The sequence below is a fragment of the Populus alba genome, chromosome 13 (assembly GCF_005239225.2).
Source record: "Populus alba chromosome 13, ASM523922v2, whole genome shotgun sequence".
Lineage (NCBI taxonomy): Eukaryota > Viridiplantae > Streptophyta > Magnoliopsida > Malpighiales > Salicaceae > Populus > Populus alba.
In genome coordinates, this window is record NC_133296.1 from 2,003,068 (window position 1) to 2,024,956 (window position 21,889).

Consider the following 21,889-nt stretch of genomic DNA (forward strand, 5'->3'; position numbering starts at 1 on the left):
GAACTTTTTAGTTTTTTTTCATTATGTTTTTCTATTGGTATCATGTTCGATCAAACAATATTTGATTTATCAGCATATATAAAATATTATTTAATATTAAAAAGTGGATAGCGCGTGTTATTCACATGGATACGCGTGACTATATTTCCACTTTTCAAGGAACGTGTGGAGCGTTATTTAATAGTCAAATGCCAGCTTCTACGATGATATTTGAATCCTCACGACGACCTCTTAATCTTTGGTAATGTGCGTGATGAATGGGACCTCTGGTTTGAAATTATTAGCTTTTTTTTTTCTCCTCTTTGATTTCTACTTTAACCCTAAAAGATTTTGAACTTTTAATTAGTTTTTCCTTTCAAATTTGGTCATTTTATTTTTATTACTATTTATTGTATTTTAAATAATTTCTAAAATTAAAATTTTTTTCAATTTCATCCTCCTTTGATTTTTTACATCTATTAAATTTTGTTTTCATTCTCTTAATTGAATTAATTTTTCAATTACATTACTTAACATTTGATTTTATTTTTTTTACATCAAAATTTATCATTATTCTTTTAATTGCTATTTGTTTTGTTTTAATTTTTTTTTATTTTTTTTTCAACTTTATTCCTCAGTATTTTTATTATTTAATCAAGCTTATTGAATCTAACAAAGTCAATAATAACTCGGCTTTTAAATTTCTATTAATTCTTTAAAAAATACTATCATCTTTTAAACATATTGAAAAAAGTTTACTTCAGCGCGCGTGCTGCTAATTCTGTAAATGCCTAATTGATCTTCTTAAACATCACTATTTCTTTAAGCAGTTTTTGGTTCTTCCAAGTTGGCGGCAGCAATAGTTTGGTGCATGCTATAAGAATGTGGTGATTTCTTCAAAAATCAAAATACCACAGCCACATTATCAATGTTTATTTCACCAAACCGACTCAGACCCGCCTCAAGATCCAAGTCATAAACTTGAGCTGACCAAGTAAATCTAAAATGATATAGTTCCAAGAGGTGAACCAGGTTACCAATCTACTTTCATAACCTAGATCCTAGATGATGAAACAGTGTAAGCAGGTCATCAGGTTGATCAAGGCCAGACCAGTTTTAATAATATTGATTTCGCCTCCATACCAGAAAGAGAAAAGGAAGAAGACAATGACACCAAGATGTTCACTATACAATGCTATGAAATCATGCATGGGGATCATTCGAGCAAAATTGCTGTGATAAAAAAACAGGAATAAAGAGCTTGGGGCGACCTGGAACTCTTTTAAGAATTTATTAGTTTCTTTTACTAATCTCAACAGAACTTAGTCACATGGAACTTGGAAAGACTAAGAAAAATATGCGTATCAATGGAAGTTTCTCACCATCCCCGAAATAAAGCAGAAAATTTTCTACCATGGAATGAAGAAATCTACATGAGAAAAATAGTTTAGAAGTTTTGATTTCACCCCTCAATGCATTTTTAACTGAATAAATATATTCTTCTACGTGTGAAGAAGCCTGTTGTTTCAGTACACAGATTGCAGTAATGACTCTTTAGTATGGAAAATCACCAGTTTCACAGATCTGGTATTCCATAGATGCACTGAAGTTTTCAAGCCATGCTCTTCTTTCCTTTTAACTGAGTATCTCTGCTTTTATTTTTTCCAGTTGGCAGTTTTGACAATTCTCGTGTGTCACCTGCATTCTTCTTCTTTCGCCTCGGAGCACCAACACCAGCAGGATCGACCAATGGGCCAGACCAAGTTTGTATTGGCTCCTTCCAGTAAGTAAATGAGGTGGTGCTGAATGGGACATCAGGAGGAACGAGCGCAGGATCAATGTGGTGTGAAGATCCTAAAGGATACCCAAGTGCTCCGTCCTGATGTGGCGGGGGAAACTTTTCACTCTTGCTTTTTGCATTTGCATGGTTAATTAGACGCCTTCTCTGTTTTAGGTAGAAAGAACAGGATTGTCAGTTAAAGGCTGTGAGCAAAAAATGAACTTAAGTCATCAGTGCACTGAAAATTCTCTCGTTAATGATTTATCTCTTCCTTCCATCCTCTCACATTTTTCAACCCTTCCAATTAGAAAGGATTGGACCAACCCATCCTTCATATGTCTTACACCATCCCAACCAATGAGAGTATTAAAAGTGGCTTTAATGGAGTATGCTCCTCAACACACTCTCAGCCACACATCAAAAGTAGCAAAAAACAAACTGAAGCTCTTGAAAATTAAACAATATCTGTTCCAGATTTAAATGAAATAAAACTCACAAGTGGCATTGGTTAAAGGTTCTTTGGTCAAATCAAACACCATGAGCAGGGTGTAAAAGAAGCAACTGTATTATCACATATTGCTATATCAATTTATATGGACAGAAACTATGATCTTATGGTATGCAAGTCTAAGAATTTGTAAATGAAAGCACCAAAACATGAACAAAACAGTAGATCATGCAAGTAAATTATCAAACATACATCAATATTGGATGGGAGCTCTGCATTTGCATCGGATGCAGGCATTCCCCTAGCATGACGTTCACGTGTTCGTGGTTTCTTTGCAGCATCACCTTGGGCTTTGCTAGCAGTTCTTAGTCTACACAATCAAACAGAAACTATTATCTATAGAGGAGAAAATAAAAGATAACAGACAGTTAGTAGTCATATATGAAAGGAAAAACACAGTCCAGAATGTATAAACAGAACTGTCTATGATATAAAATGGAAGAAATGAGGAAACAGTATAATGGTGGTTGCATAATGATCATGTTAAAATTTGTTCTAGGTAACTTCAATGGTAAATATAGAAGAAAGCACAAAAAGAACAGAACATGTCTGAATGACAACAAACAAAATGGAGCTCATGTTGCCTTGGAAACCTGGACTAAATGTTTATAGAATTTATTTTCCTTCTTTTATTCCTTTGTACCAACTCTTGTTTATTTTGACTTCATAGTTTTGTAGATGATTTCACATTCAATGTCTCTCAAACCTATCAAAGAAAAACTCGCCTTGAATCATAACGATGCTTTAGCTGTGTATTTTCTGCAAAAATCATTTTACCAAATACTAGGAGAAAAATACAATTACATGCCTTTCATAACTGTTTTAAATAAAATATCAATATTCAAGGGTTGTGTGTGCATGTGTGCATGTTATCTATCCATCCATCAACCTATATAAAAGGCTGTGCATGTTGGGGAGGGAGGAGAGAGAGAGAGACAGGTTAATTTTTACCAAAGCTTTGAACAAAAACAATAACAAATGCATATCTAAAGGGCACCTTCGAGCTTCATCATCTCGTCGTTTAGCATCCATCTCCTTACTTGGAGGATATTTTGGGAGACTGGAAGGTTCGCAAGCATAAGGTTCTGTTGTGAAGAACTGCATAACAAAAGTTACACAATGAAGGGGATCATTAAGCATGATTTTCAACACAGAAATCTGGTACATAATTTGAAGCCATCATCAGTAATGCCTCTGATTTTTATAGGTTACACCAGTTTTTAATCCCAAAAGAAAAAAAAATAGAGGTATCAATTTTTTTGTGGGATGAATAAACACCATTACTTTAATGCAAAAATTCAAAGCCAAAGAATCAGGCATATGCCAAGATCAGGCTTACTTCCATTGAGGCAGAAGCCACAGTGGAATCAACATGGTTTTCCAGAAAAAGAAAAGTGTATTTGATGTAATAAAAAAAAGGGATTGATTAAGATTATGAGGGACCAGAATCAGTAGATGAAAACTTCCAAGAACTGATTCCTTACCCTTACAGACTCGAGGTAAGATAAGTGCTGCATATAAGATAGTGGTTCTGATGTTGTACCCAGTGATTCTAATCTGCTTATTCAACTTTTATTACCAAGTACAAATCAGAGAGCAAGAAACTACACTGTCATAACTTCACAAGTAGCAAGAAATAAATATTTACAAAATTAAAGGTCTAGCAAAATCAAAAATATTTTAATTAGTTGTAATTCACAAGAAATGAGTGTACTCAAGGTACAAGAAATCCACTTGAAAGTTTCCAGAGTCATCAAAAACAAAGAATCAATAAATTTGCCAGTTTCCAACTGCTGTGAGCCATTAAGGTTACCTAATTTCTGGATTACTATAAATTCAGTAGCAGGACTACTTAAAACACATAAGTAAGCAAACCAGGCAGGCTGGTACTTAATTATTTTTCCCCCCTTCAAATTCCAGTTCATTTGAAGTTTGGAATTAGAAGCACTGATGCATACAAACACAGTGGTGCTTCTGGGATTACATCAGCAACAAGAACAACATATAAGATTATTTCGGAGTCCATAATCCAGTATCAAGTTTAATTTATTTCATCCAGAATTGACGGAACAATACAAACACCTATCACTTTCCAAGTCCCTCATAGAAGACAACACCTATCACTTTCCAAGTCCCTCATAGAAGACACCAATTTGGCAGAAGTTGACAGAAAGAAAATAAGGCTTACCATAACACAAGCAAAGAGATTTAACAAAAGTTGAAGAATCCAAAAGGGAAAAACAACATTGAAAATCTCACGACTTACTTCACTCTTTAGGGCAGCTGTGGCTGTCTGACGTTCTGCTGGATCAATTGCAAGAAGCGTTTCAATGAGGGGAAGTGATGATGGTGAAAAATCTTTAAATGTCTCTCTTATGCATCTTTTGTAAGGCTCTCGAGGCTTAAACAAGGTTGCATTTGGTAACTTTGATTTTTTCCAGTATTCATCTGATGGTGAACCACATAGCTTGTATATCTTATGTAGTTGCTCTACCTAGATTATCAAGCAAACATTAGTGGTCAGAATTAAGAACAAAATTCATCAAAGTGTAATTTGGCAGTTTAGTAGTTTGCAGTTTTGAACACTCGCAAACCGAAGCACAATAAACTAAGAATGCACCTTTCTCCCAGGAAATTAGCTTAGACCTAAGCAGTGAACAGTGATTAACTGCCAAGGCATAACTAATCAAAACATTCAACTGGTCATATATCACACTCATATTCACGTTCTTTGCTAATTTTCTCACTGATTCCATGTTTATAATCTTCAATATTAAGCCAAAAGATCTTGAGCTTTCACATAAACCCTAGTAATTGTATCAGTGCTTTTACCACACCATTACATAGGTGCAGTTTAACATCAAGTTTTGAGAAATAAATTGACTGGAGCAATATCATCTTTTGTCCAAGTATCAAAAGGCTGGTGAAATTGAACTAGAGATAAAATTACAACCACAACAAGAATAATAGATACCTCAGTACGACCAGGCATGATGGGCTTCCCAGCCAGTAGCTCAGCCAATATACAGCCTGCACTCCACAGGTCAATACCAACGCCATAGTCAGTAGCCCCAAGGAGAAGCTCAGGAGGCCGATACCACAAAGTAACAACCCGACTTGTCATTGGAAGCTTGTGATTAGGATCAAATAAAGATGCCAATCCAAAATCCGCAATCCTGAGTACTCCTTCATTGTCAATCAAAAGATTCGATCCCTTGATGTCACGATGAAGCACGCCACGATTGTGACAATGCTCAAGTCCAGATAATAGTTGATGCATGTAACATTTAACCTGGAGTGTGAACATTGGTAGATGTTAAATCAAAACAACTTCGATCATAGCTGTCCCTCTCAGGATATCCTCTCTAAAAATGATTCAAGACACAATTGGGCTAACCTGTGGCTCTGTAAATTTTACTGCAGGGCTGGCAGCAAGTCCAGCTAAATCATGCACCATGTACTCAAATACTAGGTACAAACTACATGACATCCTGGAAGTAACTAACCCTTCCAACTTTACAACATTAGGATGATCCAATCTTCGCAAAATGAGGATCTCTCTAGCCATGAACTTCACACTCTCTGGTTCCAAATTATCAAAACGAACCTTTTTAAGGGCAACAACTTTGCCCGTCAATAGATCTCTAGCTTTGTACACATTGCTATATGTTCCTGATCCAATCTATAATCAAGAATGGAGGAAACAATTTGAATAAGTCAATTAACTCTGTAAGCATTAACAAATTGGAAAACAAATGACCATACTATAACCCCATCTCAAATGCCTCTGACCACATTTCCTTTCATTTTGATTTTGAAGTAAACGTTACCATTATTGTGAGATTACTTAATTATTATGACATGCCTGCTACATCATCTGTGGCAGGCATTCAAGATAGAACTTCACTAACAAACCAACTACCATTCTATTGCTAGTTTCAGAATTACCGCAATCATGGAATCTAAGGGGAAAAAAGAATTGTATTCTGAAAATGACGCTCACCTTATCAATCTTCTCAAAAGTGTCTGCCCTCCGTGGAATCCATCCATTTAGTGCCTCCCCACAAACTGCCGACAGCCAGGGTGGCCATCCAGCTGCAACCTGCTCGCCACGTGTTTGTTTAGGCAGGTTACTTGGCTTCGAGTTTGGCCTTGACCACCTCCTCTCTCCCTTAGGCTTTTTATCCCCATCAACTTTCTCCCCCCGAGTTTCCTCATTTTTAATCTCAACAACACTACAAGTAGTATCAGTCTTTGTCACCGAAACATCTTCTATTTTCCTATTGGATTCAACACGTAGTTTCTTAACCTGTTTAGACTCTGAAACTATGCCTGAAGATACCTCTCTCCCAAGAACACACCCCATGTTGTAAATCTAAACCTCATTTCTCACATGGTCTATCTGGGTTTCCCAGGAATCAGCAAAAAAACCACTGCAAATCAATAAAATAATCACTGAGCATTAAAACAACTCCAAGAAAATAACAAATGTGCACTAAATCCTATTTACTACATGATGCAAAACAGTTTAAAATTCACAGGTGAAATAAGCTCAGCTGACCAAACTCGCATTCCCAAATAAAAAAAACATCCACAGCCCAGATTCAGACTTTTCAAGATTCACAAAAACATGAAAAGCAAAAGTAAAAAAATAATGATCTGGAGATAGAAATTTTACCGTTCAAGCGAGTTCATTACTGACACCATGAACGAGATATATGAATACAAGCAAATCACAAGAAACCTATTCTTCAAGATTTAGACCCCTTCACGATTCATTGAAGTAAAATATGATCTAAACCCAAGTGGAGAAAAGGAGAGAGCAGTATATTTGAGAAAGGCAGGATATTTAGCTTAGAAGACAAAGCAGAAGTGAGAAAATGATCTGAAAAACGAGGTGGATCGTTAAAGAAAGCGATGTAAATGGAGAAAGACACTTACTTTGATTGAATCTGAGAAAATACAAGTGATGTTATAATATTGACACTATTTTGTTGTTGGGAAGGAATTGTTTTTTGGTCTCTTTCGGGGTTTCCTTTGTTTTCTTTTTTTGTTTCAGACAAGAAAGAGAAAGACAGAGAGAGAATCAATCAAAGAAAACAAAACAGTAGCACTTCACTTACTGTTTTGTTCCAAGTCAAACCCACAAGAACTAGCGCTCTTTCTCTCTCTCATGTAGATTTCCCTTTCCCTTTTCTTTTTTTTATTCCTTTAACTAATGGGCATATTTTTTTTGCTTTTTCATCTTTTTTTTTTCTTTTTTACTTTTTATTGTAAATTCAAATTATTAACATAGATTAATTGAGGAGGGGAATCCAGTGTTCCCTCCTCACAAAACAAAGCACTGACATTGCTTTGTTTTTTTTTTTTTTTTTTTTTTACTTTTATTATTTTAAGGTTTAGTTTATTTCTTCCATTGAAGGAAATTTATCATATAATAATTTTGTTTATCTAGTCTCATAATATAAATGGCAAGATTGGCCAGCAGGTTAATTTGGTTTAATTTGAGGTATTTTTGTGTTTGAGTTGATTTAAATTGCAGATTAATTTAAGTTGGTTGTTAAGTTAATCATGTTATATTATATGTTTTTTTTAATTATTTTTTAATTTATTTTTATTTTTTAACATTGATTTGATTGAAATTGAGCTTTATCATTTTTTTTAATTTGCTTTCTGTAAAGTTATTATGATCTTATAATACAAGTTTAACAGATTAACTCGACTTATTTTTTTAGTTGAATTCTATTTTAAATTTCATTCCTCATTAATTAAGAATTGAGTTTAATATTTTTTTTATTTACTTGCTATAAAGTTATCAAGGTCTCATAACATAGATAGCAAATTTAATGGATTAATCATTTTTAATATTTTAAAAAAATATATTTTTAATTTTTTTTAATCAAAATATATTTTTATAGCTCATTTAGATTCTTCTTCAAGTCAATCACCATATAGTTTAAAATTTTTTATGATAAAAAAGATATATATATATATATTGACCATTAAAATAGCCCTAGGTGCTGGGAGGATATTTGTTTTTTTATTGGGGTAGTATCCTAAAACTTATTTTTATTATTAAGTTATAAAAAACAGAAGAGGGTTCATTGCTTGAGATCAAGACATGAATTCAACCCTAAAATATTTTTCTTGTCATTTCTGCTGTCACTCTCCTTTCCAACTCACAACTTCCCTTTGAAATTAATATTCCAAATATAAAATAAAAAATTTATACACGGGCGTTTTTCTTCCTAAAAAACCACATTTCCTTGATGCTTTAAGGATCCAATGGAGCGTCATGCACTGTCCTTCCACTGTGATAGGATCAAAGTATACCAACGCCATTATTAAGCATTAAAAAGAATGATTAAGCCAACCAAATCCTGTTAAAAATGGCACAGGTAACCTAACTCACCAGTGTATTCAATCTAGGGTTTAAAATTATACTTCCAAGACATGCTTAGCTCAACCACATGACTACCTTGTCCTCGATAAACACATCCCGTGGGACCTCCGCCATTATCACACACCTTGGATTCCTACATGACCCCATCAATTACGTGGTCAACTTTGATCTTCCTCTTTAGCACAGCGAGGGAGGGATTTACCTGGTTAATCCATCCATTGCTTTTTCTTTCGTTCTCCTAGAAGTATCTGCCCGCTCAAAAGTACCAAGGCCAATATAATATAATAAATTGAAAAGCAATGGCGGTGCACTGCTTTCTTGTCACCGTTTGTCGTTGATAAATTGACTTGCTAGTGGAGCTTGATCGTTCACGGCATTGCAAAGTCTTTTCATTAATCCTAACAGCAAATAGCGGGAGAAATTATCCAAATTTTACCAAATATAATGTTTGCATAATGCGTCCGATTCTGACAAATGCTCACTGTCACGTCAACCGCAATGAAAAACAAATAAATAGAGAGAAAATTTTACATATAGAAATAAAGAGTTGCATTCTAATTTCTACTCCAAAATTGCCGAGTAGCGAGGAACCTCTACTGGTTGAATTTTCTCAACCCTCGGTCTTCTTCTTCTTCTTCTTCTCTTTCTTCTTGCTTGGTGTTTCATATTCATCATCCTCTACAGCTTCAGCATGTTTTCGCTTCTTTTTCTTCTTGCCTCCCTCGTCAGCATTTTCAGCATCATTTTGAACACCATCGCTCTCAGCTTGATGTTTCTTCTTTTTCTTCTTTTCTTTCTTGGCTTCCCCTTCCCCATCCTGCTCGGCAGTTCCATTTCTGTCACTTGGCACAGCTGTTTCTTCTTCAGATCTCTTCTTCTTCTTCTTCTCTTTTTTCTCTTGACCAGTAACTGGAGCCTCCTTTGCCGGTTCCTCTTCTTCTACCTTTCTAGCAGTTGAATTTGGTGTTTGCCCAAGAATAGCATCTGCAGAAGGATTATATGTCTGCACAAAGCAAAAATGTTAAAGAGTTGCATGCAAAAGAAAAGAAAATCCAGTGATCATACTCAGAGGACAAGAAGAGGACCTTGGCAGGAGTTATCAGTCCTCCAGCTCCCTTCTTCCTATCCTTGTCGTAAGCTTCTATCTTAGGTTTGCCTTTAGCTGATCCAGCAGAACGACCCAATTCTTTACCTTCGAGGTTCCTTAATCGTGCTTCAAGCTACAAATTACAGTGTCAAAGTCATGCTCCCAAAGTCAAAGTTCCAAAAAAAAAGGAAGAGGTTGCAATTGTCCCAATAGGCAAACTTCTATAAAATACCTTTAGCCGGTTCTCCAGTCCCATAGAGTCATCTTGGCCATCTCCAAGAGCATCATATCGGATTGTGAGAGCAGCTTTTGCAGCTAGTGACCTGGACATTTTACCCTTCATCTTAGGGGGGGCCTGACCGACCAGGGATGCATGATAAAGAAGCCCATATTTTGGAGTTGCATGCTTTGTTTTCAAAGCTCTGAAGAGAGCCTTTTCTGCCCCAAGAATCTGAACAGTGCTCCCAGGCTGCTTTGCAAGATTTAACAAGCTACCCCCATGGGCAATAAGCCGAGCTCCAACAAGCTCTCCAACAAGAGCAGTCAAATTCGGTGCAATGGTATTCATCCTGTTTTTTAAATAATCATACAGCTGAGCTCTATATTCAGCTAGAGATAAGACCTGGTCACAGAGTTCTTTGATATTCATCAAATCAACATCACTAACGTCACTTCCCATAGATATCACAGCCGCCTCCTTCAGTTCTGCCTCAACTTCTTCTGGCAGTATCTGCAAAATTTTAAGAAAGAGATTAGTAAAACATTCATGAGACCATCTTATCCTATGAGAGGAAAATAATATGATTACAAATGGCCTCATGATCCAGCATGCTTTTCACAACAGTGAAGGGGGTATTCAACATTCATCACAGAGAGATTATTGCTCATTGAATGACATTTGATAATACATTCATAAGCAGCAATTAGGAAAAGACTGAGCCAGTAATGCAAGTGCATCAAAGCAGGATAAAATTAAGGAATATAATGTAAATGGGCAGCATTGATGATTTCAGAGTAACCGCAATAGCCACACGCAGAGTAAACACCATGCTATCACAATAAAAAAAATATGGATTCTACCTCAGAGAAATCAAGCTTTGCGGCATTATCACGGCTACCCATTAGTTTCACCGATCTGGCATAAAGGATGTTGTCTTGTACAATCTTAGCAAGCTCAGGAAAATGCCAACCATACCATTCCCGAACTCTCATTGCATATGTGTTGAGCTCCTTATCAAGATCATCAAGTAAACCAATGGCTTGAATGATCATTGTGTCAACCTAAAACAGAACATTAAGCATTATGATTGCAGCACCCCAAAGAAAAATAGATGCACTTTAAAATAATCAGCGATTTCTAGATGCATATAGTCTAGCAACAAGAAATAAAGATAATTATAGCAAAGCACAAACTTCTGTCAACCTAATAGTCCGCCTTCCTTCAAACAAAACCAAATACAACAACGAAATCAAACCTCAGAATCATATATGACCAAAATAATTCTTTGCATTTTAATTGTTCACAGCCAAAGGTTGTTTCTAGGATTTTCCAAGAGGAACCAAACAAAAATATAAAGGCACATCAATGAACAGATGCCATAAACATGTTAGCCTACATGTTATAATATAGGTATCAACAAAAATTGACAGAAACTAGATACAGCAATTGCTTGAACTACATAAATCAAGGTGCATGAATATATAGAAAATACCTTATCAGGACTGAACTTCAGTTTGTATCGAGAAAGACTGTGCGACAAACCCAAGCTCATTGGTGCCAAATCTTGTGTAGCTAAACCAGATATAAGTTCTGTCAACTGACTCCTAACTCCCCTCATCAATTCCATGACAGCATTGTTGTGAACACATTCTATTTTCTGCAATGCAAAAAACGCTCCGAGTTAGACAGAGAGAGACTTAAAGTTGAGATAACTGCCATAAATAAATCTCTATAGACATGGGCAGACCAGTTTATCCTTGATTGCATTTCCAAGCTTTGAATCAGCCACAGCTAACGTCTCACCATCACAGTTGGCACGCAAAAATTTCCTCAGACCTTTGCTGGTTGAGCTTTCAATAATTTTGGTAACAGATTCCAAAGCCTCAGACGTGTTCTCAAATTTAGAAAAAGCTTTCAACTTCACCACCTGGTGTTGGTACCAAATAACAGTTAAATTCAAACCCAATAAAGCTAAATACAAGCACTGCAAAAGAAACAAATTCCCATAGCTGGAATGGCAACCAATTTGAAAAGAGCATGTGATGTGTAAAGTAGAAAAGTCTAAATTTGAAATGCTGGTCATCAGAAAAAAAAAAAAAGCAGGTTCTGCAAGTAAAACATATTTATAACCAACCAAACAGGTACTAAAGAGTCCAGAAAATCCAAATAACAACACAAACATTAGATTTTCTTATGAAAGCACATTAGAGGTATGGAAAACTAATTTTTCAGCAAAAACAGAAAATTAATTTCAAGGTCTGACTCCAAATATAAATGTTTTACTCTACTAAATGAGAGAAAGAACCTTTCTTGCTGAGTCTGGGCTGGAAAATTCCTTCCCCAAATCCTGCAACAAAAGGAATAAATGCAAGATTAACATTGGCCAACATGTTTTTAGTAATACTACAGTACTTGTGCAGAAAAATAAATTAGAAACAACGGAAAAATAAATCTTAATTGCTCTGAAAAACAAACCACAGACACAGAAACATAGTTAAAAAATGATTACCTCAACTTTGGATAGCTTTCCTTCATCCAAAACTTTAAAAAGGGCAAAGCCTGCCGGTGTCTCAAATAGCAAAAGCATGTTTCAATAGCTCTAAAAACCCTGCAAATTCAACACCAACCCATCACTTAAAATCACTTACTCTACCATCCTAGTTCATTCAAACAACAGTTACTGAAAAAGTCACAATTTACCATTTTCCCACTTATCACAACAAGCATTCAAAGATTCACAGACAAACAACAAACCAAAAAACAGAAACAAAGACAGAGAGTAATTCTTTAAGGAACAAAACAAAAACCAACTTTAAGGGACATAAAAAAAAAAAACAACGTTTTTAACACTGAATCAACTCCAAAAGAAGAAACAAAAGACTCCCACTTCAGTATCAGACGATTCTATGAAACCAAATATAGCAGAGATCATGGAGCGGAAAAATAAAAAACAAACAATGAGAGTTAATGCACAAGGAGTCTTTCCTGGTTTACAGGAGAAGAATAGTGGAAAAAGAGGAGAACTTTGATGACAAAAATCGCTTACCTCTCTTACAACAACTGCGTTCTCTAGAGGAGAAAGGGAGGGCTGGCTTCTAGGGTTTTAAGAGGGCTTTTATAAATTGGAGACCTAGCTTAGAGCGTACTCGCTTTTTATATGGGAGGCTTGGGCATTTTTCGTACTCGCTGTGATTGGTGGACATCTGTGATCAATGAGGGTAGTTTAGGGGTTCCGCAAATAAAATGAAGTTGTTAATCGCTAGTCTAAATGATTGTTTTTGTTTTGTTTATTTACTAGGGTTTTTCCTTTTCACTTTTCTTAGGTCATTGCTTTTTATTCCAATTTAATTTATTGTGTTTTAGGTATTATATTTTTAAAAATATATATATTTTTTAATATTAATACATTAATTTTTTAAAAAAATAATTGAAAATATATTAATTTAAATTTGTTTCAAATAAAAAATAATTCAAAAAACCAAAGTAAACGCAATGTCAAATAGACTTTAATTATTTTTTTCACTAAAGAATACCTAATCTTTTTCTAATGAGATTTGAAATCTAAAAAATCTTATTCTTACAATGTTTTGGAATTCAGGATAATATTAAATAGATTTGGTGGAATTTGTTATTGTTATTTGAAATTATATAATGGTTGATGAGAGTTATTGTAAAAATAATATATTTTAATATGTATTAATGAAGTGTTAGTCTAGCAATTAAAATATTATTATATCTCTTACAAAACAGAGAATATAAGTTTCGATTTTCAGGAAACATTTATTAAAGAAACAGTCATGAACTCAAATAGAATTAGTCTTATCCTTTAAAAAAGATGTAAAGATATCCAAGTAAGAACCGAATATAAACATATCTATTAAAAATCTAATAATTATAACGTTTTTTTTTTTTATATGTTCAAAAAAAAATTATAACAAAAGAGATTATCAGATCAGCTTATATATTGATAAATTTTATATTTTTTTTAGTAAATTTCAAAAAACTCCCTCTTATAACGTTTCTTTTAAGAAAACAATTTTCTATCTCAAATAAAACCCTCAATTTAAAAACCATGCTTGCACTTGAGTCAAATATCTAACTTTAGTGAATTACACATTTGTTGGTAGTGATCGGCATTAGTTTTTTTAATACTTTAGGATTTATCAAACATCAAATAAAATATTTCTGATCAATTTCAATCATGTGCACTGAATAATGGACACAACTGCTCCTCCGAGTTCAATACAGGCATATCCAGGGAGTATTTGACATAATTTTCACTTTTGTTTTGGTTTTAGATATATTTTAAAAATATTTTTGATTTAAATAAATATTAAATTGATGGTTTTTTTAGTGTTATTTGATGATTTTGATGTGTCAGTATAAAAACAAATTTATTTTAATATATTTTTAAAAAATCCTAAATAATATGTGAGTTTAACATGCACACTTCTGTCAAAATTAATATAAAGAATATGTCTGATAAAACATATTCATAATTGCTTTAAAAGAACAAAAACTACTAAAAAATACTCAGATTATTTTAAATTAAAGTCTTGCTCTCAACTATCATAATATGCAAGATGCATCTACTTATGAACTTCCCTAATTAATTTTTATGATTTTTTAATATTTATAGATGTATTTATTTTTTATTTATTTTAATAATTCTTGCACATTCTTTTTTCACATTAAAAAAGGCTTTTAATCCGAAGTCGCAGGCCAATCGATTACTAACAATTTAAACAAAATAGAACTGCCAATTTTTGAAAAAAAAAAATTTGATGAATTCTTATAGTTTGAAGCAAAACAATACTGGTTGTCATTAAAGTTGCCTCAAATGGGATTCGCACACTAGAATTTTCTTTCTTTTATCTGAAACCGAATTGATCCCTTGAGCGGTATTAGCATCTCTGGATATCCTCTATATATTCACATGAACAATGCACGCTGCAAGTTGACGAGGCTAAGCGTCCTCAAGAAACCAGTTTGGATTCTGTTGATGCCTTTTCTGAATTTTCTACCCAGTAATGAGCCATTCTCTCTGTTTCTTTTACCATGGAAAGGGGTCTCTACTTAGCACACGTTGAATCAACGAGTCCATGAGATTGAACAGATTCGGGGATGGTTAATTTTCTTCACTCGGTGCCTTTGTTTAGCTCGATCAAAGACATGGGTCAAACACTACAGACACCAGCACACTTTCAATGAAAGATCTAATCATTTGTTTCATCAAACATCTTCATTTCTTATATAAAGGCTTCGAAAAACAGTCAATATAGCAATTTACAAACATTGCTTTCTGACAGAGTCAATAAATAGATAAAATACAGCTGTTCCTAAGGATCTTGACCACCTTAGAGATGAAAACAGGAAAACCATCGAAAGAGCTTCATCAGACACCATCAATATCTCTCTCCTACTGTTTTTCTCCAGCTATCCCGCAGCAATGCGCAGGGCGGGCACATAGTAAAATCTAAAAGCAAAAAGATGAGCTATTTGGCTTCCATAACCCGCTCATATCCGAAGCTTACTGAGCTCTGAACTTGCTGCTGTCGTGTCTTCTGGTGCTGCTGTATCTTTGCTCTCTCTATCAGCCACCACTGCCCCCTGGTTTGAAGTTGGCATTTTCCTTGCTGGAGGAGCCGAACAGACTGGCACAACCGATCTTATTCGAACAGCTGGTGCCATGAAACGTGGGCGGACACCACCAAGGTTCGGTCTTTGAGGCAAGGGACTGGCTGGATATGAATGACCTCCAGTTCGCATTCTTGGTGGAGCAGGAATTTGTGCTGCCAAATCTTGCAGTTTGGGCACTGGAGGAGGTCCTGTATTGCTGTTCAGTGCAGGAGGTACAGTAGATGAAGGTACAGGCCTCACAGATCTGATCATTACAGGAGGAGCTGCAGATGGAGCAGGTCTAAAACTCCTGAGTGAACTTGTTCTTTGAGGATACTGTAGAGTAACCCGAGAAGACTGGAAATTCTGCATGTTTTGTGCTTGGAAGTCAGGAGGTCTGTATCCAGAATCTTTGTAACTGCAGGAAGCCCACTCGAATTGCCTAGTTTGGTTATCTCCAGGTTGAACATTTTCATCTTTTCTTTCCAGTTCAACCTTCATCTGTTTGTCATCCATGTCAACTGGGTCCTTCAATCTAGGTTCAGCATTGAAATTCCCAACAGGGGGATCTGGAATAACTGATGTAGAGCATTGGACTGGTTCTTCTGGTTTCTCCTCATGTATCTCCCTAATAGTCACCTTGGACTCTCCCTTGGTTGGATCAGAGACATGATGATCTGACAAGTACAATGGTCTTGACGTGGCAATTGTAATTCTGGGACTTGCAGGTACAGGTTCTTGCTCCCTCAGAGGACCAAATAGAACCGAATCTGAATGGAGGATGGACTGCATATATGGAAGAATTTGAGGACCAGGAGAAACAGCTGGAACTTGAAATGCCAATAAACGGTTCTGCAACTGAAACAATTCTTCTTGCTGCCACATTTGGTATATGGCCATTTCAGGGGTAAAGCTAGGGTAAGCCCAGCCTTGGCACTGCACAGGATATAAAGTTGGTATTGGAGGGGTCAAGTCCTTGCAGACAGGGATGAATCTCTCCTGGCCTCGCTGGGAATCACTTTGCTTGGAGTTCTTTATCTCAGCTGGTTGTAAAGATGCAAGAATACGAGCAATAACAACTTGTTCTTGTTCTTCACTGCTCCTTTTAGCCTCCACTGGCAAAGAAGTTGATGAATTGGAAGATAATGTGCTGTGTTGAACCACTGCAGAAATGTGATCAAATATTCAGATAGTCTTCATAGCAAAACACTAGTAGAATTCTGGTCAAAGTTATAGAGGCCATAATTCAATGTATAACAAGCACTGTGAAATGTATGTGCTTGATAGTTCTAAACTAAGGAAAACATATGGAAGTTTCCACAATGATAATTTAATAATAAATCCATGTAATTCTCAACCAAAAATGTGAGAATTGTTTGCAAGGGGAAATCATTTTTTCACAAATTTCGAAGTACACAAACAGTATGTGAATTTTAACAGATCCCACATGGGACCATCAAGTAATTCATGATGTTCGTGTATGTATCTGATGAACTTTCCTTTTTGTTTATTAAAAAGCAAGACAGTCCGGTGCTTGGATCACATGTATTAGGCCTTCAGCTTTCTAGTTTCAAAGCAAATGAAGGAGAAAGAAGAACTGGAAGCACTAGTTCCCAGTTAGCAACTTATGCTAGTGAACAAACTACCTTGTACATTATGAAAAAAAAGCAGATAAAGTAGTGTTTGTTTAGATTATAACCATGTTGGAGCAATCTGAAAATGAATTGATATAAAAAGATGAAATGCTTACATCTTTTTAGAGAAGACCAAGCAGCCATGGCTGCATTCTTCTGAGCTTGTTTCTTAGTCCTAGCTGGTTCTCCAGTGAAGCTCATTCCTGCAAGCTCAACAGTGCACGAGAAGACAGGAACATGGCCAGGTCCTGATCGAATTGTGGTATACACTGGAAGCTTTAACCCAGCTCTGTGGGCAGTCTCCTGGAGCAAATTCTTATAGACTCCTGTTTCATCCTGAACAAGAGAAGGCACAAAAACTTATTGTCTGGAATATAATATGTTTGACTTTTGAGATAAAAATGATAAATAAGTTAACTAAAAGTAACAAGAGGAAACATTAGAGAATGATGTACGATGAAGATGCAAATTTGAAGCAAGCTACAAAGTCAATTAGAACAAAGAAGATTCAAAAACATTTTCCTGAAGCCATGAATAGCTTGTCCTGTATTCAATTTATTTATTTTATTCTTGCTTCATACCAAGCTCAACCTCCTCTTTACCATAAATAATATTTACTATCATATTAGCTATTATGTTCATTGCTAGGATGTTCCTAGGAGACAAAAATAAAGGGTGCAAAATTGTCAAAATAAGAAAATCTTATAATTTCAATCCCAGTATAGTCATTTTCAAAAAAAAAAAAACTACAGTGTTCGGATGACTGTACTAAGATGGATTAGCATTAATGGATTACAAGTATTACTGTCCAGAAATTTCCCAGGCAGTGTTTTTCTAGAGAAATTACTGTTTGGAATAAGATAGTTAATTTGAAAAAAGAGACAGCACTATCATTTAATGAAAGTCCAATTCAAATGGAGCTGTGACAATCTAAGTGGTGGCTTGTTGGTGGAGGACCAAACTTGCAATGTTAACTTACATAAACAACATGGATAAATCAATTCATTACATATTTCAGTCGACAACATCTACATTGTTATAATGGATCTAAGAAATGCAAAGTTATAGAGCACAAAAAGTAGAGCTTTCTCCCAGATTCATCAAAATCCAAAAAATGCTAGTGTCGACTGTAAATTTTGGCATGATGTTGCGGTCCAAAGTCTTTGTAGGAGGGTTTGTGGCTGGTGAGAAAGAGAGGAAAGCATACTAGAGCACTATGATTTCGAACTGAACTAATAATAATTTTTTAATATAATAGAAGAAGATATAGAGACCGGTGCTCACCAGAACTCCAGCAATTAATGCTCTAGAAGGGCCCCGGCTTGCTAGTGTGTTGAGAGCTACCTCAGCTGCAGCATGTTCTGCTAGCCTCAGAGTGGAGCAAAAAGTAGGGCTTTCAAAAGTTTCTCCATTGAAGTTGACAGTAGCTTTGAATCGAGGGGCATGGTCTGGCCCTTCCCTTATACACGAATAGGATGGCAGGTTGAAGCAGCTTCTTTGAGCCAACTCTTGCAGTTGGTTCTTATACATACCTCTGCATGTGACATTGGAAATATATTAAAGCAAACTGTTTGGGCATGAGGGAAAAGAAATCCACTTCTTTTACACTTGTTAATAGAAAGAGAACAAGAAAATTGTACACGGATTTCCCAAGTAATACTGAGACACAAAGCAGCACCTTTATGCTGCAATGCTGTATCCAATTTGTAACACAGGTTCAACATGTAAGAAAGGTGAAGTTGAAGTAACTAGTCCCACATATTATACAAGTATTCAGCAAGCTGCGTATTCAGTTTCATATATCTAACTTCGTTTTAGCAAGAAAGCCAAGCACTTGCGAAGATAAACTCTGACTGCCTGCTAATCATGATAACAGAGAAATGAAGAGATATCTTCCATTTGTCTCCGATATCAAAGGGATAACTTGTTAAGACTATGCCTTCCCAACCATTTTTGCATGAAGTTATTCGATGAGCAACTACTGACCAGTGTATTCGATTTAATTATTACTTTCAACTGGGATTTCAAATTGGCAAAGAAACTGTCATTAGTACAGTACAAGTACTCGTGCCTGGTTTGTCATGTCAAGGTCCATAAGTGAAAACATAATCATCTACAACTAATGAAAAATAAATAGCTGTTTCCCGAATACAGGCCAACTAAAGCTTTCAAACCACCTTGAATAGCTAGTTACCCTATCAAATGATCCCAAAGCAGGTTTATTCATAGCTTCTGCAACCGAAACTGTTGGTGCTCTATTTATTAAACAACAATTAATTCTTATTCAAATACTTGAAAAGGGAAAAAAACACAAATTAAGATAAACAAAATGTGAATGTGGAATGTTTCAACTGAATAACAAAAATAAAAATTCATATTTACGCAAAACCTATTTGGTCCACTGCACTAAACTAACTCTTCTCTTGCAGTAGTTGGATTATCAGTCCCTTTAAACAACTGAATTTCAATAACTCAATTCAAAAAGCAAAAACAGCTAGAGATACAGCAAACCCACATAATATTTTCCAAAACCCTCCTCACAGACACCGTTTTTAAAGACCTAAATAATATTTAGCATCCCGATACACAATGATTCACATACAATAAAATGACACAAAACCCAGATGATGAAACAGCCAAAAAAGATCAAAGCAGCTCAAGAAAGAATCAAAATGTTAAAAAAGAAATGATCTTTACTGAAAACCCAGCAAGCGAAAATGAGTCCCCTTACCTGAAAGTATATGTTGAAGTCAGAATCTTCAGCTGGAATTTTCCCGAGAAAGTGGTGGAAAATTAGGGGGGAGGTGAGATCAGAAGAAGAGTGAACAGTGAAATCAGTAGTGGAGATTTTCAGGTTGGGAGGAGAGAGAGGGTTTAGTGAGAGAGCGAAATTTACGATGACAAATGTGACATAAAACTATGGAAGTCGCTGCAGTTTTAAAGTTAATAGTTTTTGGTCGCAAAATTTCACCGCATGAGATGGTAATGAAGTGGTAAACTGGTAATACATTTAAATTTCATGGTTGGCTTTGGATAAAATAGCTCATTGGCCCATTTTACACCGCTTTAAAAAAATAAATTTTTATCATTAATTAAATGATATTTTTATTTAATATTCATATGATATTAATTTATATTAACTTGGGCTAACTTATAAAATTCAATATTAAATAATAAAATTAATAAAAAAAAAAATCAATTAAAACAAACAAAGTGAACTTTAGTTATTCATACAAATTTGCAATGCAAGTCATGCACACTATTAAATTCAAGTAAAAAAAAAATTATCTCAAGGATTTTTTTATATATAAAAAATAGAGCATATGGAATATTTTTTGTATGAACCATTTTTTAAGATGAAAAAAAAAAACTTGATAGGCGTGTGGAACCATAATAGCTAAAGTATATCATTGATAAGAAATTATGAAATTATATTTTTTAAGTTTTCAATCAAATAAAAAAATAAATCATCAATTATGAAAGGGTGAAGTTATACTTTTTAAAATTGAATGAAAAAATGATTTAAAGAAAAATAAGTGATAGGTAATATGTCACAAATTAACCCGTCAAACTTGTAACCCAACTCATGGACTCAACAAGATTAAATGATTTTTTTTATTAATAATTTTTTTACTTGAATATAAAATAGTAAAAAAAAAAATAAGACCAAACGCGTGTGCATGTTGCCCCAATGTGCCTAGGTCTTAGAAAATAACTTAACCCACGTAATTGAGCCTGACTCTATTTTTTATTTTAAAATGGTAGATAATTTGTCATCTAAGTCAATTTTCTTTTAAGAAAATAAGTAAACAACTCATCATTTGTTGTTTGAAGAATCATTGACCATGAGTCATTGAAAAAACAGGCTTTTGGATTTTTTGGCCAAAAAAACTTATTTTTAGCTTATAACAACTACAAAAACTCTCCAAACATCTTTATAAATCTATCAATGGCCTCAAACAACAACAAAAACACAACTCAAAAACTTGAAAATCAACTCGAACTCAAAAATCTTCTCACGGTCAGATTTGTGTGATCGGGTAAGGAGAAGGAAAACAAATGTCTAAGTGAAAACTCTCATCATCGAATAAAATTCATTAAAACTTAAATTAACCTTTTTTTTGTTTTGTTGGGATTGTCATAAATAATGATTTTCTCTTTTTACACAAGAATCTTGTGAATCTCTCAGTATCCTCTTACAAAAATGACTAGAAAATTTAAAAAAATAAAGTTTTGTATCAAAATTTTTGTCAAGGACTGATCATCTATTAACCAAAAAAAAAGAGTAAAATAAACTTTTCAAGTAAAATTTAAAATTGTCACTTGTTTTCTCTGCTCCTTTTGCCTTGGTTATTTGTCTTTTAGTCTAACTTTAAAAAAAAAAAAAAAAACACTTGATCACCAATTTAGGCTAAAAAAAGAGTTAAATTATGCAAAAATAAATTATGGATCATATTAAAATTTCATGAAGAATTGACTATATCAGACCACAGTGATTTGTGGAAGAGTGCACAATGCTCATTCGACAGTTAAAACGTCTCATGACTTAGTTTTTTTTATAACTAGTTGTATGCTTGTATTATGCTACGAGGGACCTAAACTTTTTTAACCTTAGAAAAAAAAAATCAGGTCTTAGAAAATTCTCTAGCATTGTCGTTA

At 34.7% G+C, this 21,889-nt stretch overlaps 3 protein-coding genes across 5 annotated transcripts; all 3 read right to left on the reverse strand.

Annotated features, from left to right (window-relative positions):
• Positions 1–1,259: 1,259 nt before the first annotated feature.
• LOC118053280 (probable serine/threonine-protein kinase At1g54610) lies at positions 1,260–7,414 on the reverse strand. Of its 3 annotated transcripts, XM_035064502.2 has the most exons (9): positions 7,209–7,414; positions 6,946–7,062; positions 6,271–6,700; positions 5,665–5,949; positions 5,242–5,559; positions 4,534–4,761; positions 3,265–3,365; positions 2,460–2,577; positions 1,260–1,924 (listed from the first exon to the last, which is right to left on the reverse strand). In XM_035064502.2, exons 3-9 carry the CDS (start codon positions 6,631–6,633, stop codon positions 1,592–1,594), a joined length of 1,746 nt encoding a protein of 581 aa, XP_034920393.1. In that variant the 5' UTR covers positions 6,634–6,700; positions 6,946–7,062; positions 7,209–7,414; the 3' UTR covers positions 1,260–1,591. The 3 variants fall into 3 exon arrangements, with proteins under 3 accessions (XP_034920393.1, XP_034920394.1, XP_034920392.1); XM_035064503.2 differs by lacking the exon at positions 6,946–7,062; XM_035064501.2 differs by having other exon boundaries at positions 6,946–7,414.
• A 1,669-nt stretch (positions 7,415–9,083) lies between these two features.
• On the reverse strand, positions 9,084–13,136 carry LOC118053279 (probable nucleolar protein 5-2). The gene is made up of 9 exons (XM_035064499.2): positions 13,024–13,136; positions 12,487–12,585; positions 12,283–12,324; positions 11,725–11,904; positions 11,470–11,634; positions 10,838–11,038; positions 9,990–10,487; positions 9,756–9,890; positions 9,084–9,673 (listed from the first exon to the last, which is right to left on the reverse strand). The coding sequence occupies exons 2-9, from the start codon at positions 12,562–12,564 to the stop codon at positions 9,281–9,283; spliced, it is 1,692 nt and encodes a 563-aa protein (XP_034920390.1). The 5' UTR covers positions 12,565–12,585; positions 13,024–13,136; the 3' UTR covers positions 9,084–9,280.
• A 2,064-nt stretch (positions 13,137–15,200) lies between these two features.
• Positions 15,201–20,148, reverse strand: LOC118053278 (double-stranded RNA-binding protein 2). Its single transcript, XM_035064498.2, has 4 exons — positions 19,962–20,148; positions 18,515–18,764; positions 17,347–17,566; positions 15,201–16,759 (listed from the first exon to the last, which is right to left on the reverse strand). Exons 2-4 carry the CDS (start codon positions 18,758–18,760, stop codon positions 15,495–15,497), a joined length of 1,731 nt encoding a protein of 576 aa, XP_034920389.1. The 5' UTR covers positions 18,761–18,764; positions 19,962–20,148; the 3' UTR covers positions 15,201–15,494.
• Positions 20,149–21,889: the final 1,741 nt, after the last annotated feature.